At 46.9% G+C, this 15,936-nt stretch overlaps 1 protein-coding gene across 1 annotated transcript in view; it reads right to left on the reverse strand.

Moving 5' to 3' along the window:
* The window catches only part of ncor2 (nuclear receptor corepressor 2), a 278,572-nt gene that overhangs the window by 175,965 nt on the left and 86,671 nt on the right, over positions 1-15,936 (reverse strand). The window contains exons 6-8 of the mRNA XM_078554604.1: positions 13,828-13,941; positions 12,961-13,017; positions 1,060-1,112 (exon numbers count right to left, since the gene is read on the reverse strand). Coding sequence (XP_078410730.1) covers positions 1,060-1,112; positions 12,961-13,017; positions 13,828-13,941 — 224 coding nt within the window. The remainder of the gene's footprint in view (positions 1-1,059; positions 1,113-12,960; positions 13,018-13,827; positions 13,942-15,936) is intronic.

A 15,936-nucleotide genomic window follows, 5' to 3' on the forward strand; every position in this document is an offset into this window, starting at 1 on the left:
GACGGTCGAGCACCACAATTCAATTGATTTTGAATGACACAAAGCTGTTGGAGACAGCTTTGTTTTACATGAAAAACTGCAGTAAGTCTACCTTAAAGGGTGAGTGAATCACAAAAGGTGGAACAATTCTGTTTTGAGTTGTTCCAGCTCACGGTTCCTGAGCAATGTGCTCAGACAATCTGGTGGAAGAGAAATGGCTGACAGAATGTAGAGTTTGGGAATGTTGTGGGAAAAGTGTTGGTCAAATACAACTCAACATGGAATGTGTCAAAAAGGAAACAAGAAGAAAGTCTGATCTGAGGAGGACTCGAAACGTTATCTGTTTCTCTCTCCACAGATGCTGTCAGAGCTGTTGAGTTTTTCCAGCTTTTTCTGTTTTTGTTTGATTTCCAGCATCTGCAGTATTTTGCTTTTATCATGAAGAAGAAAGTGTCAACTGATCAAAGCACAAGGTAATAACCAATGCCCTTTCATCAAATTTACCTGTTGTAAATACAGGTAATCTAAATGTATAGAATGATGGGAGACAAAGTGGAACATGGAGGCAGAAAATGTTGGAAAAACTCTGCAGGTCTGGCAGCATCTGTGGATTGCTTTTATTTTAGTGGAAAATGAAGGACTCTATCCTCAATAAACATCCTGATTTGGAAATATATCACCGTTCCTTCACTGTCGCTGGGTCAAAATCCTGGAACTCCCTCCCTAACAGCACTGTGGGTGTACCTACACCACATGGACTGCAGCGGTTCAAGAAGGCAGCTCACCACCACCTTCTCAAGGGCAACTAGGGATGGGCAATAAACGCTGCCCCTAGCAAGCAACACCCACATGCCACGTGAGAATTAAAAAAGCATAAACTCGATGGGCTAAATGGCCTCTCTTTGTGCTGGAAGGTTCTCTGATGTAACTGAGGTTTCTCCTAGGTTTCTCTACTGATTTTTTTCAGCTTGGCCTCTCGCAAGAAGCAGAATGATTTCTCCAATTACCCAGTCCGCTGTCTCTTTTGAAAGTCAAAGGTGCAAGTCTGCAATAATATCCGAAAAATAATTCCAAACTCACATTTGAATGTTCTCATGGTATTGCCTGGTGTCTGATGGCTGATTATATAATGGCTGTTGAAAGAAAAAACAATACAAATTATGATCTGTTCAGGCTCCGGAGTCCATGAGTCTTTTATGTTGTGACAACCATTCCCCCTCGAGCTGTGCCTCTCAATCAGACCAGCAGCCCTGCGTGAAGGGAGAGGTGTCACAGACAGATTTCACTGACATCTGTCAGCAGACTCTGCAAATTTCATAGCTGCTTCATTAGTTATAGCAGTTAAGGTGGTTAATCTGCTGGTTTTCTGTCATTTCCATTAACCGAGGAGGGTTTCACCAAATCACCAGCCTAGTGATCACAACCTGCTGACAGGGGAAATCAACCAGATAAACTGAAGTTTATTCTCAGCAAAAGAGAACTTTATAAACAGAAAACAGGATAAATTTAATCACATTTTTACTTCTTTTTAGCTCTGAAGGGTCATACGGACGTGAAACGTTAACTGTTTCTCTCTCCACAGATGCTATCAGACATGCTGAGTTTTTCCAGCATTTTCTGTTTTTGCTTCAGATTTCTAGCATCTGCAGTATTTTGCTTTTATCTTAGTGTTTAATTCACTGTCACCTCTCTTCCAGGAATGCCAACTTTGAAGTAGTACCGCTCTTCTCTACGACAGGATTTCCGCTTCTCTCTTTTGCCCTGTTCACCTTCATTGCTTTCTATTTCCCTCTTGGTGTTTGACAAGGTGTTTACCAAAACTCGCTTTCACAGCCATATTTCCTTCCTCAGTGACTGCCTCCATCTCCAACTTACCCCACGTGGATTCCAACTGAAGTTCCATCCCTCATGTTTCGAACCCACCCAGGATTACAGATATCTTCAGGACATACGACGCTCCTCGGACTGCTGTTCTCGCCGCATCCTGAGATCCACACTCAGTGCCATGTGTCGCCGCACGAACACTCGACCTCTCCCTCCAGCAGCACCGACTCACCCTATCTCAAAGCAGTCCTTGCTCTAGTTTCATTTTACTCTTCGTCTCATCTAACACCTTAACAAGAAACATTTTCTCTTCTTGTGTTAATGAACGCAAGCTCCAAGAACTTATTGAAACCAACGCCCATTCAGGACCCTCCATCCCTTCCTGTCCCTCTGACTGCATCCCTTCTTCTAATCCCAACCCTTGCCGTGTATTCACCATACCCTCTGACCTTCCCTCTCTGATGCTGAACGTTCTGTACTCAAAGGACTCAGTTTCATTCCCTTACGCCCTCACCTCAATGAATTTCGGGCTCGGCACAATGCTGAACTCTTCTTCCGCCACCTTCGTCTCCATGCTCACTTCCTTGGGCAGGAGTCCTCCCCCCATTCAACAGATCCTTTCACCCGACTCCAGTATTCTCCCTCCACCTGGACCCCTCCCCTCTGGTCTGCTCTTGACCTTTTTATTGAGAACTATCAGTGAGCTGTCCGTACTCTGACAGCTCACTTCTATCTCCTTCTCAAAATCGACAAACAGGACTGTCCCGGTAGACCTATCATGTCAACCTGTTCCTGCCTCATTAAACTCATTTCTTCTGATCTTGACTCCATTTTCTCTCCCCTTGTCCAGACTCTTCCCACCTACATCCGCGATTCCTCTGATGCCTTATGTCATATCAATAAGTTCCAGTTCCCTGGCCTTAATCACCTCCTCTTCACCATGGACGTCCAATCCCTCTACACCTCCATCCCCCACCAGGATGGTCTGAGGGCTCTCCGCTTCCTCCTCGAACAGAGGCCTGAACAATCCCCATCCACCACCACTCTCCTCCGTCTGGCTGAACTTGTTCTCTCACTTAACAATTTCTCCTTAAACTCCTCTCACTTCCTCCAAATAAAAGGTGTGGCTATGGGTACCCGCATGGGCCCCAGCTATGTCTGTCTTTTTATGGGGTATGTGGAACATTCCTTGTTCCAATCCTACTCAGGTCCTCTCCCACAATTCTTTTCTTCGGTACATCAATTACTGTATTCTGGACCTGGAAAATTTTATCCATTTTGCTTCCAGTTTTGACCCCTCTATCACCTACACATGGTCCATCTCCAACACTTCTCTTCCCTTTCTTGACCTCTCTGTCTCCATTTCTGGTGATAGACAATCCACCGATATTCATTACAAGCCCACCGACTCCCACAGCTACCTCGACTACAGCTCCTCAGATATTTTAAAACAAATTTAATCTTGCTGTATTGCGGTTGGAACTCATGCTCTGGATAATTCAGTCCAGTCTGGCCACTCATTTGGCCGGAGTTCTCCTGCCCAATCCCAGTACCCCGCCTTCCCGTCACAGTGGGTTTCCCTGCAGTGGGGCTGGTGAGCCATTGAAATCTCCATTCACATCAGCGGCACTGGAAGATCCCACTGGCATGAGGGGCTGGAATATTCTGGCCTTGGTTACAAATTGAACAAACACTGGCTTTGGCTCAGACTTGGAGAAGCTCATTTTCCCCAAGTCTTACTGTGAACAGGAAACTGAATGCAGGGAAACTTATTTGAAATATGAATTGGTGGAGCTTGTGAAACAGGTGATTTCCAATTGTGACAAACAGTCTGGGGGCAGGGAGAGGTTTCAAGAAGAAATACAGCAATAACCAGCCCATCATCGGCTAAGGAGTAGTTTGTTTTGTCTCATGGTTTCAAAGAATTCGGGAACTTTCAGATGTTCCTCAGTTTACTGCTAGCCTCTGCTGCTAATGGGCAGACATGATTAACCATCCCATAAGGAGTGTGTACGCATCTACATATCACCAGAGACCCTCCCTGCAAGGTTGGCACAGGTCTGTAGCTTATTAAAGGACCAGCTGGGCTGTGTCTGTTTGGAGAAATGAGTTTGTGCACGTGGCTTCCCATTGGCTTGTCATAGTCAAGTGAACTCTGATGTTACCCTGTGTGTATTAAAGCTCAAGAGCAGAAGCCATTTGAGCCACCACATGGAACAGAGTGTCAGGAATGGGCAGCTGGGATTGAGTAGATTTTCATTGCTGTAAGAGACCCAACAGCTGTAAAAAAACAGCACAGAATAATTAAAACTTCAGTCTGCAGCTTTCAACAGGACATTGACTGCTGGGTGAGTCAGTATGGCTTTGAATATTCCAGTACCAGTTCCTATCGAGATAAGGGGAGATTTGAGAATGAATTGGAAATTCTTCCAGTCTCAATGGCAGAACTATAACATTGCCACAGAGTTAAACAAGAAAGCTGAACTAATATGAGTAGCAAATCTGCTATCTGTGCTAGGGAAAGAGTACTTACAAGCTGTATTGCACCCTGGGCCTCACCAGAAAATGAAGCCTTTGAAGGTTCTTTGATGTAATGTTATTCACCCCAAGAGAACAAACTGAGCTGAGAGTCCAATACAATAGGGAGAAAGAAGATCTGCAGTTCCAGATGGTGGACACTAAGAAAAATGCTCACAACTCAGTTGAAACAAGTCAAAAACCCGGACTGGTAACCCTCCATTTACCAGAAGAGGTTTGCAGTGTTTCACACAGCACAAAGCCATTGAATGCTGAACAGATTGTGACAAATTACAAAGATGCTTCACAGGTCTGGGATGATTTCCTGGTGAATATTATCTTGAAGTAGATGAATGTGTGGAAAGTTCCAGCTGCCCTCAAGTCTTGCCTGAAAAACAGGTTAGAGGAGCTTGAAAAGATGGGAAAAATCAAGAAAGTGGCAACTCTTGCAGACTGGATTAGCAGCACGGTAGCAGTGAAAAATCTGGAAAGCTTACAGTGTGCATAGATCCAAAGGACCTCAATAAAGTTTGAAGAACTCTCACTAACCTATACCAACCATTGAAGAAATGTTGCCACAACTCACCAAGACAAAGGTCTTTGCTGCTTTAGATGTGAAGGATGGATACTGGGAAGTGAAGTTGGACGAAAGCAGCAGTTTCCTGACCAGGTTTTGGAAACCATTGGGAGGTACAGGTGGTTACGCATGCTGTTTGGCATTTTTACTGCTTCAGAAAAGCATCACAGACAGCATGAGATAGTCAATGATCTCCCAGGAGTGGAAGCGATCGTGAATGATCTGCTAGTTTACGGACGTGGAGATACAATGGAAGAAGCCATCTCAGACTATACTTAGAATCTGAGAAACTCCTAGAGAGAGCTCACCAGATGAACCTGAACAAGAAAAAACTGCAACTGAAGATGACTGAAGTCAAGTACATAGGTCATGTACTGACAGCAAAAGGATGTCACCCTGATCCTGATAAGGTGAGAGCTGTAGCAGAGATGCAGCAACCAACAGAAGTGAAGACAGTGCAACATTTGTAGGATTTGTGAACTACCTAACCAAGTTCTTCCCCAATTTGTCATCAGAGTGTGAACCTCACTGCAAAGGATGTTCATTGGTATTGGGGTGCAGAGTAAGAAGCAGCTTTCATTCACATCAAACTAGTGATGACAATTCCAGTCCTGAGGTACTATGATGTCAATGACCAAGAAACCCTGCAGTGTGATGCCAGCAAAACAGGACTTGGAGCAGCCCTCATGCAGCAAGGACAGCCAGTTGCATTTGCATTCGGAGCATTAATGCAAATGGAACGATGCTACGCCCAGCTTGAGAAACAGTGCATGGCTATTGTCTTTGTGAGCATTTTAACCAGTAACTGCTTGGGAGAAAGAAAATGATAGTTGAGTCTGACCACAAGGCACTTCAAAGCATATTTGTCAAACCACTTCTACTGCTCCAAAGCCTCTGCAAATGATGTTACTTTGTTTGCAGAGATATCATTTGGAAGTGAAGTACAAGCTGGGATGCTGGTGTACATCGCTGACATGTTGTCAAGAGCTGCACTCCCTTTGAAGAAAGTTGCTGATGCTAGTACAGAGCGTGAAATCTTCCAGATTGAACAAGCAGCAACAGCACGACATGCTCCGGAAGTCATCAACCCGGCAGAGTCAGTGAATCTGACAGACAAATGCCTTGTTCAGATCAAGCAAACAACACAGATGCAACTCTCCAAGTGCTGCTGGAAGTTGTGATGAAAGGGTGCCCGGAAACGATCAAGGACACCTATTGTTATAAGAGTATCAGGCACACACATGTGAAATGGTTGCCCAAGATGGCATTATCCCAAAGGAGATGAGGAAAGAGATGCTGAAGTGCATCCAAACAATTCATCAAGGAACTGAGTCTAGCCTGAGAAAGGCAAGAGAAGTGCTCCGTTGGCCAAACATGAGCAAGCAGATGATGGGCCTCATCAGTCCGTGCAGTGCTTGTGATGAACATCAAGTTAATCTAAAGAGCCACTCATGACTTATGACATCCCAGGCAGACCATGCATGAACAAAAACACCTGAAAAAACTCAGCAGGTCTGGCAGCATCTGCGGAGAGGAGCACAGTTAACGTTTCGAGTCCGAATGACCCTTCAACAGAACTATATGCTATATATCACCTGCTATATTTCACCTCTCTTCTATTTTTACTTAGTTCTGTTGAAGAGTCATTCGGACTCGAAACGTTAACTGTGTTCCTCTCCACAGATTCTGCCAGAGCTGCTGAGTTTTTCCAGGTATTTTTGTTTTTGTTTGGATTTCCAGCATCCGCAGTTTTTTGCTTTTATCTAAGACCCTGCATGAAGCTAGGAGTAGATCTCTTCACTCCCACTGGAACTGACTATCCTGTCACTGACTACAATTTAGACTACTGAGTTGGACAAGCTGATGTCAATGACCACCAGTAAAATCTTAATGTTTGAAAGCACACAGTCGTTATGGCATTTGTGATGAGTGACAATAGCCCTCAGGTCACAAGTAAAGAATTCAGACACTTCATAAATGACTGGGAAATTCAGCACTACACATCATCTCCCCAACATCCTCAGTCAAATGGAAAGGCTGAGGCAACAGTGACAATTGCCAAAGGATCATCAAAAATTCGAGTAGATCAAGCAAGGATGTATATGCAGCAATCATACAGTGAAGGAAATAGACCCACTGAGGACATGGAAAGTAGTCTAGTTCATCGACTAGTAGCACGCCAAACCCCAAACTACTCTTCTGATAGCCACAACACCACTGAAGCCAGGAGGAGTAACATGAGGGAGTGGCAAAGTCAAAGTGAAACAACAGAGGCAAATTTCACTTTGATAAATCTGCCAAATCATTGCCAGAGCTGAGAATTGGATAGCCGGTCAGAGCATAAATATTCAACGCTCAAAAGTCAGCCCACTTGGCGACTCGGAATCTGTGTAAAGAAGTTATCCCACTATTTAAAAGGGGGGGCAGAGAGAAAACAGGGAATGAGAGACCAGTCAGCCTGACGTCGGTAGTGGGGAAAATTCTAGAGTCCATTATAAAAAATTTAATAGCTGAGCACTTGGAAAACAGTCGCAGAATCGGACAGAGTCGGCATTGATTGACGAAAGGGAAATCATGCTTGACAAATCTACTGGAGTTTTTCGAGGATGTAGCTAGTACAGTTGATGAGGGGGAGCCAGTGGATGTGGTTTATTTGAACTTTCAGAAGGCTTTCAACAAAGTCCCACATATGAGATTAGCGTGTAAAATTAAAGCGCATGGGATTGGGGGTAGTGTATTGAGATGGATAGAAAACTGGTTGGTAGGCAGGAAACAAAGAGTAGGAATAAATGGGTCTTTTTTCAAATGGTAGGCAGTGACTAGTGGGGCACCGCAGGGATCGGTGCTGGGACCCCAGTTATTCACAATATATATTAATGATTTAGATGAGGGAATTAAATGTAATATCTCCAAATTTGCAGATGACACAAAGCTGGGTGGGAGGGTGAGCTGTGAGGAGGATGCAGAGATGCTTCAGTGTGATTTGGACAAGCTGAGTAAGTGGGTAAATGTATGGCAGATGCAATATAATGTGGATAAATGTGAGGTTATCCACTTTGATAGCAAAAACAGGAAGGCAGATTATTATCTGTGTGACTATAAATTGAGAGAGGGGAATGTGCAACGAGACCTGGGTGTCCTTGTACACCAGTCGCTGAAGGTAAGCATGTAGGTGCAGCAGGCGGTAAAGAAGGCAATGGTATGTTGGCCTTCATAGCCAGAGGATTAGAGTACAGGAACAGGGATGTCTTGCTGCAATTGTACTGGGCCTTGGTGAAACCACACCTGGAATATTGTGTGCTGTTTTGGTCTCCTTATCTGAGGAAGGATGTACTTGCTATAGAGGGAGTGCAGCGAAGGTTTACCCGGCTGATTCCTGGGATGGCGGGACTGACATATGAGGAGAGATTGAGTTGGTTAGGATTATATTCGCTGGAGTTCAGAAGAATGTGGGGGGATCTCATAGAAACCTATAAAATTCTAACAGGACTAGACAGGGTAGATGCAGGAAGGATGTTCCCGATGGTGGGAGAGTCCAGAACCTGGGGTCACATTCTGAGGATATGGGGTAGACCATTTAGGACTGAGATGAGCAGAAATTTCTTCACCCAGAGAGTGGTGAGCCTGTGGAATTCGTTACCACAAAGTAGTTGAGACCAAAACATTGTATGTTTTCAAGAAGGAGTTAGATATAGCTCTTGGGGCAAAAGGGATCAAAGGGTATGGGGAGAAAGCGGGTGCAGGCTATTGAGTTGGATGATCAGCCATGATCATAATGAATGGCGGAGCAGGCTCGAAGGGCCGAATGGCCTACTCCTGCTCCTAGTTTCTATGTTATCACATCGATCGTACAGGGTGAAAATAAATGACCAGATATATTATAGTAACAGTAGAAATATACATGCAACTGGAGAAGCTGCTCCTTCACAGCAGAAAGCTGATGAGGAGGAAGTTAGTTCACCAACTGCACAAGCAACTGAACAACCATCAGTCCCAGAGATCAACCATTCCCCAACAAAGGCAACAGATCAGCTGCAACAATTACCATGGCAGCAACACTAACCATGGCAATGAAATTCCCCGGAGAGACAACATCACCCCAGGAACGAGCAGATACCAGATGAATAGCCAGTAACAGCCCGCACATATACCATAGAAGATCTGAAGGCTTTAGAGATTGTGTGCAGGGTCAGACTAGCGTGACCAGTTTTCTGTACATGTAAAAATCACCAGTGTGTGTGCCTGATTTGCAACTGCAAATGATCTTGTACACAGGTTTTTTTTCTTATGAAAAGGGGAATGTTTGGAGAAGTGGCTTTGTGCAATGGGGCCATCGGCTTGCCATAGTCGTGTGACCTCTGATGCCATTCTGTGTATAAGAGCTCAAGAGCAAAAGCCATTTTATTCACAACTTGAAACAGACTGGACACTGCATCAGCACTGCATTAGCCACCCACGTTCCTGCTTTCACCCAGCAAATTATGGCCAGCCAACAGATAAGCAGAATTTTTAAAAATTCACTCACGGGATGTGGGCTTTGCTGTCTAGGCCAGCATTTATTGCCCATCCCTAGTTGCCCTTGAGAAGGTGGGGGTGAACTGCCTTCTTGAACTGCTGCAGTCCATGTGGTGTAGGTACACCCAAGGTGCTGTTAGGGAGGGAGTTCCAGGATTTTGACCCAGCGAGAGTGAAGGAACGGTGATATATTTCCAAGTCAGGATGGTGAGTGACTTGGAGGGGAACTTCCAGGTGGGGGTGTTCACATCTATCTGCTGCCCTTGTCCTTCTGGATGGTAGTGATCGTGGGTTTGGAAGGTGCTGTTGAAGGAGCCTTGGTGAATTCCTGCAGTGCATCTTGTAGATGGTACAAACACTGCTGCTACTGTGCGTCATAGGTGGAGGGAGTGAATTTTGTGGATGCCACTTGTCAGCCCCGAGCCTGGATATTGTCCAGGTCTTGCTGCATTTGGACATGGACTGCTTCAGTATCTGAGGAGTTACGAATGATGCTGAACATTGTCCAATCATCAGTGAACATCCTCAATTCTGGCCTTTATGATGGAAGGAAAATCATTGAAGATGAAGCAGCTGAAGGAGGTTGGGCTGAGGACACTACCCTGAGGAACTCCTGCAGTGATGTCCTGGAGCTGAGATGACTGACATCCAACAACCACGACTATCTTCCTTTGTTCTAGGTATGACTCCAACCACCTGATTCCCATTGAGTCCAGTTTTGCTCAGGCTCCTTGATGCCACACTCGGTCAAATGCGGCCTTGACGTCAAGGGCAGTCATTCTCACCTCGGGAGTCCAGCTCTTTTGGCCACGTTTTGAACAAAGGCTGTAATGAGGTCAGGAGCTGAGTGGCCCTGGTGGAACCCAAACTGGGCATCAGTGAGCAAGTTTTTGCTAAGCAAGTGCTGCTTGAAAGCACAGTTGATGACCCCTTCCATTACTTTACTCATGACAGAGCAGACTGGTAATTAGTTGGGTTGGATTTGTTCTGCATTTTGTGTACAGGACATACCTGGGCAATTTTCCACATAGCTGGGTAGATGCCAGTGTTGTAGCTGTCCTGGAACAGCTTGGCTAGGGGTGCAGCAAGTTCTGGAGCACAAGCCTTCAGTACTATTGCTGGAATGTTGTCAGGTGACCTGAAGGAATATGACAGCAGCAAAGAGAAGAATAGGCCAAAGAGTGTCGGTGCCAGAACACAACCTTGTTTGACTCACTGCGGATCTCCGAGGGTTCCGATGTTGCCCTGTCATAGCTGACCTTACCCAGCATGTTGTCTTGGAAAGAGGAGATCATATTGAGCAGCTTTGGCGAGCAGCCAGTTTTCTCTAAATATAACTTCAAAAAAAGCATCTCGGCTCATGTGGCCAAGTGCCTTGGCGAGACAGACTTTCTTTTTAAGCATCTCTCCACACAGGCTTTTATTTTTATTTTGGGGAATAGTGGCGAGGTGGTGGAAGGATTCCTGGGTTGTTATCAGGCATTGAGCTGCCTCATGTACGCTCCTTCTGTGGCCAACAAGTCCTGCATGGGACTTGAACCTGGGGCTTGTCGCTCACAGGTAGGCACACTACCACTGTCTCAAGACCACCTGGTGAGATCGATGAGGGCAATATACCATGCTCTCTTTTGTTCTTATCATTTCTCTTGCAGCTACCGGACTGGAGAAGATCATGTCAATTGTAGGCCTTTCAGTTCTGAAACCACACTGGGATTCCGGGTAGATACGTTCAGCCAGGATCTGCACTCTGACCAGGGCAGTGGGCGAAAACGTTTCCCGTGATGCTCAGCAGGGAGATGCCTCGTTGGCTGTTGCAATCGCTGCAGGTGCCCTTGTTCTTGCACTGGGTCACAATCTTCACATCTTGTATATCCCGGGGCACTGCCCCTTCCCTCCAGCAGAGACAGAAGTTTGTGCAGTTGCTGCAGGAGTGCCAGTTTCCTATGCTCAATGAGTTCAGGCGGTGTAGTATCAGCACCTGGAGCTTTGTCCGTGGGGAAGGGAGTCAATAGCTTTGCTAAGCTCCTCCACTGTGAGTTCGATATCCAGCTCTACCCTGACAGGCAGGCTTACTATGGTGTCTAGAGTTCCCCAGTGCCAGTACTCTCTCAAGAATACAACTCAAGGTGGTGTTCCACCCATCTCTCCAACTGTTTATAGCAGTCGGTGATGACCTCCCCACCTTTGTTTTCAATGCAGCCATTTTCTTTGCTGAAGGAGAATGCTGTTCAGAGAGTCACATCTGGTGATGGTCAGATCCAGCTGGCACTAATGCCCTGATCTTGGATGTCTCCAGGACACCTTGTGGCACGGTTTGTTCTGAAAGGAGGTATTAGTTACACAAATATCGTGGTAGCAGCAAAGGTCAAGCAGTCTCTGTCCTTTTTCCTTTTATCTTTCTCAGCTCATGATGTCTGAGGCAGGAGGGCCATGTCTCATGGTCCACATCCGGTCTTGTGTTGAAACCCCCCAGTAGGTAAAGATGTTCTGACTTAGGGATTCTGTTGAGAGCACTGTCCAGCCCTTCATAGAACTGGTCTTTTGCCTCTGTAGTGAAGCACAACATTGGAGCTGTTACTAATGTGGTTAACTGGCCCCGTTTGAATTGAGAGACAGATGGAGAGAAAACATTCTGAACCGTTTGTGGGAGCTCGATCATCGAGAGTAGCGATCCCTTACAGCAAAGCCTACACCGTGCTCACACATTCCTTCTGAAATCTTCCCCTGATGAATGCGTAATGTTTTTCTTTCAGTGATCCGCTCCAGGTGAGCTTGGTCTCTTGTAGGAAAGCTATGTCGATGTCCAGCCCATCAAGTTCCATGTCAATCACAGCTGTCTTGTATGCGTTATTGGTTGGCTGCAAATGGTCTGTCAGTCCCGTGCACATGCTCCTAACGTTCCAGTTTGCAAGTTGAAGAGTTGACATCTTCTTTCTTTCTTGTTTGTTTGCCTGGTGTGATGGATTCTGTCTACTTGTTGAGCAGACATGCTAAGCTCCAAACACCCATTGAAGCAGGGGGACCGGGGCGGGTCAGCACCTTTCTAGTTGGGAGTTGGATTCAGTTGTGAAATATGCACCAATGCTGTCTAAAGAACAACAAAAAAAGTCTCCCAAATAAATCAACTGTTTTACTTTGGCAGCATGTGATGATATAGAGCTAAAATATAAAACCAGCTCAAATTCTCAACAGCTTATTCGCACTGCTTTTATCTCTGACCTTACACATGACAATGCTGTAACAGATGAGATCACAAACTGAAATATCAGTGCTTGATTCTCCAACAAACATACCCAACAATGACTGTGAGAAATGAGTGCTATTTTTGGGTTTCCTGTTCTACACTCAGATGGTCTGTACAGGGTTGAAAGCAGGTTAAAGATGTCAGCAAGCCCGCCTGCAGTATTTGGAAAGTTGTTTGGTTAATGGTTCATAAAGCTGTTTTCTGCTTCCTAGTCTTTGATCTAAGTTTACTCAAACATTGAAGAAAAGGATTGAAAGAGTTAGTTGTATATCAGCCAGATGGGTAGAGACAAGACAAGACTCACCAGTTCAACCCGAGGACCCAGTCCCTCCAGAGTTCGGTGAGCAGCTTCCGCTTTTTTCTGCAGTAAGAAGTTTTTTTTTAAAAATGAGGATTTATCGTCAGAACCCAACAGCCATTTCAACATGTTATACAAAAACCATCACGGCACAGACTTTACAGCAATGGTGGCAGAGTGCTGAGTTAGCACCGGAAACCAGGGCAGCTGCTCCTCTAGGAATATCCAGCACATTGACAGAGGTCACTTCAGCACACTGAACTGGCCAGGCCAGCCCAGCCCAGACAAGTCGTGTGTTTATTTTTTTGTGTCTCCACCCACACTTCTTCCTGTCGGGGCAGTGGGGAGGTGTTGGAAGGATTAGCAGGTTGATTATCAATTCTTTGAACCGTGTCATGAACGCTCCTTCCATGGCCAACAAGTCCTGGGGTAGGAATTGAACCTGGAGCTTCTCCCTCAGAGGCAGGGATGCTTTCTGTTGCACCACAAGACCTGAGAGGTGATTCCAACCCAGTGCAATGACAGACAGTGGAGGAGTGGTGAGGTAGAGCTGGGTGTCATCAGTACACATGTGAAAACTGACACTGTTTCAGGATGTTGCTGAGGTGCAGCATGTAGGTGAGAAATAGGAGGGGGCCATGGATAGATCCCAGGGGAATAACTGTCTGGAGCAGGAAGAGAAGCCATTTTCTTCCTGATTCTCTGGCTGCAGCTGAATTGATAGAATGGAAGCAGGTGAGTGAAGTTCCACCCGGCCACCACAGGGAACAGTTCCGTAGTCTGAGCTTGGCAGTGAACCTAAGCTTTGAGAACTGCTGTCTTTTTCCCCACTTGATTCATTGCTCCCCGTTCCTGCTGCTATTAAACTCTTACCCTGTTTTCATCGTAAATGATTTGGACGACGCTGCGATGTCGCTGCTCAGCTGGGGGCGGGGAAACAGGATTCTCAGCTTCTGCTGGCTTTGTGGCTTCTGCTTCAAGCTGTAGCTGTCAAATGAAAAAGACCAAAGAGGCTGTTCAATGAAAGGGGCAGGAGATGCCAGAGATGTTTCTGAAATGGCTCGATGTGAGATCAGGATGAACATCACCATGAGGAAGGGGTTAATTAGACCACCGGTATGACACAAAAAGTAATTTCTCTACATGTTAACTTTTAGCTTTTGCCTGTTAAATGTCCTGAGGCGCTGAAAGGTGCTATATAAATGCAACTCTTTGGACGGAATCATCCAAGATTGACACTGAGTGCGGTAGCAGGCGGGTAAATCGATATTTTACCTCTTGGCTGCAATGGCAGCAGCTCAGGCCGTCTGGTTCCAATCTTGCCTCATTAATTATGCAGACCCAGCAAACTCACCGTTTCCATGGCAGACAGGCTCTCATTCGCCCGCCACACCATCACCTCCCCGCTTCATCATGCCAGGCACCAAATGTAAAGCGCACTACACGCACACCTCAGTGCTTCCAGCCCAGGACCGCTGCATGGAGGACAAGATGGCCCCCAAGAGGCAAAAAGACTGCACCCCCCAACTCAATGACTCGTCCCTCGAATGCCTACTGGGCACAGGAGAGGCCCGCCGTGATGTCCTCTGCCCCCACTCTGGCCACAGGATGGGCTGCAACATCACCAATTTGTCTCAGGAGGTGGTGGTCAGTGCCAATGCCCTGATAAAGAGGACAGCCGCCCAGTGCCACTACAGGATGAACAGTCTCATCTCTTCCACCAGGTTAACCCACTCTTCTCATCACTCTCAACTCACACACTCTCAAACCCATCACACAGCCACAGGGATCTCACACCTCGAGGGTCACCATCACTAACTCTCTCACACACCCTCACATCTCCATCAGGTTCATATCCTCTGGAGCTCGAGTCCTCATCCAGTCCACGGCTCCGCTCACCACACAAACATTCCACTCAGGGCCATGTGTCCTGCTCACACTCTCTCCATCTGTTTCCAGGCAGGAGAAGCTGGCTCAAATCAGCAGGGAGAGGTCCCTGACCAGGGGTGGAGTGGCCCACATTAGGCCCCTCACTCACTTTGAGGAGCGGCCATCGTGCTGATTGGTGAGGACGTGGACCCTGCCTGTGGTGACGGTGAGGTCAGCGGTGAACACCCTCCTGAGGATCCTGTACCACATCATCCCTCTCTCAATGCAACTCAGTGCTCTCTCTCCTGCCATGCACTAATTATTTCTGGTTAACAGGGAGCTCTACCAAGCGACCGACACGCTCAGGCAGCCAGTCCCTCAGCTCCATCCACTTCCTCACCTCCAGCCAAGGGGCCACCTCCTCCATTGAAGAGCTGGAAATAAGCAGCCTGGAAGACCCCTCACAGCGCTTACCCACACCCTCCACCAGCGCAGAGACACACACCTCCATGGGACCTAGATCTATAGCAGGCTCGGGTTCACAATCTGGTGGTTACTGCACGGACACCTGTCCTCAGCAGGAGGAGGCAGGTTCAGCCGAGCTCCCCGGCACTCGGAGATGGGGAAGAGGCATCTGTGAGGTCCCAGTCAGATGATGAGCCCCTGGATTTTGTCTTCCAACTCATCGTGGAGAGTCAGCAGAAGGCAGGGGAACATCACATACAGCTGTTGGAAACCCTCACCAGAGTGGCCCGCGAATCAGAGGAGTGCATCTGCCTGCTCTCTGATGAAATGGTGCCCACATGTGCGCGTGTGGAGGTCTCCATGGGGAGGATGGCGGACGCCATGGAGACCCTGGTACAGCAGAACGCGGAGATGTGTGCAGACCTGCACTCCATTGTGGAGCCATGGACGAGTCCCTGCATTGGCAACGCGAGAGGGAAACAGGGCACCTCGATGTTCCTTCAGGTGCTCCTTCCCCTCAAGGAGTCAGGCTGGGGGCCTTGAGCACCCGAAGGCAGGAGCAGCAGCAGCTGGACACCCCTGGGTCATTCCCTCAGGAACTCAGACGCTGTCCTCTCCCTCCAGTCCCCTTTGCCTGTGACTCCCTCA

Source organism: Cetorhinus maximus, chromosome 12, assembly GCF_964194155.1.
Source record: "Cetorhinus maximus chromosome 12, sCetMax3.hap1.1, whole genome shotgun sequence".
Taxonomy (NCBI): Eukaryota; Metazoa; Chordata; class Chondrichthyes; order Lamniformes; family Cetorhinidae; genus Cetorhinus; species Cetorhinus maximus.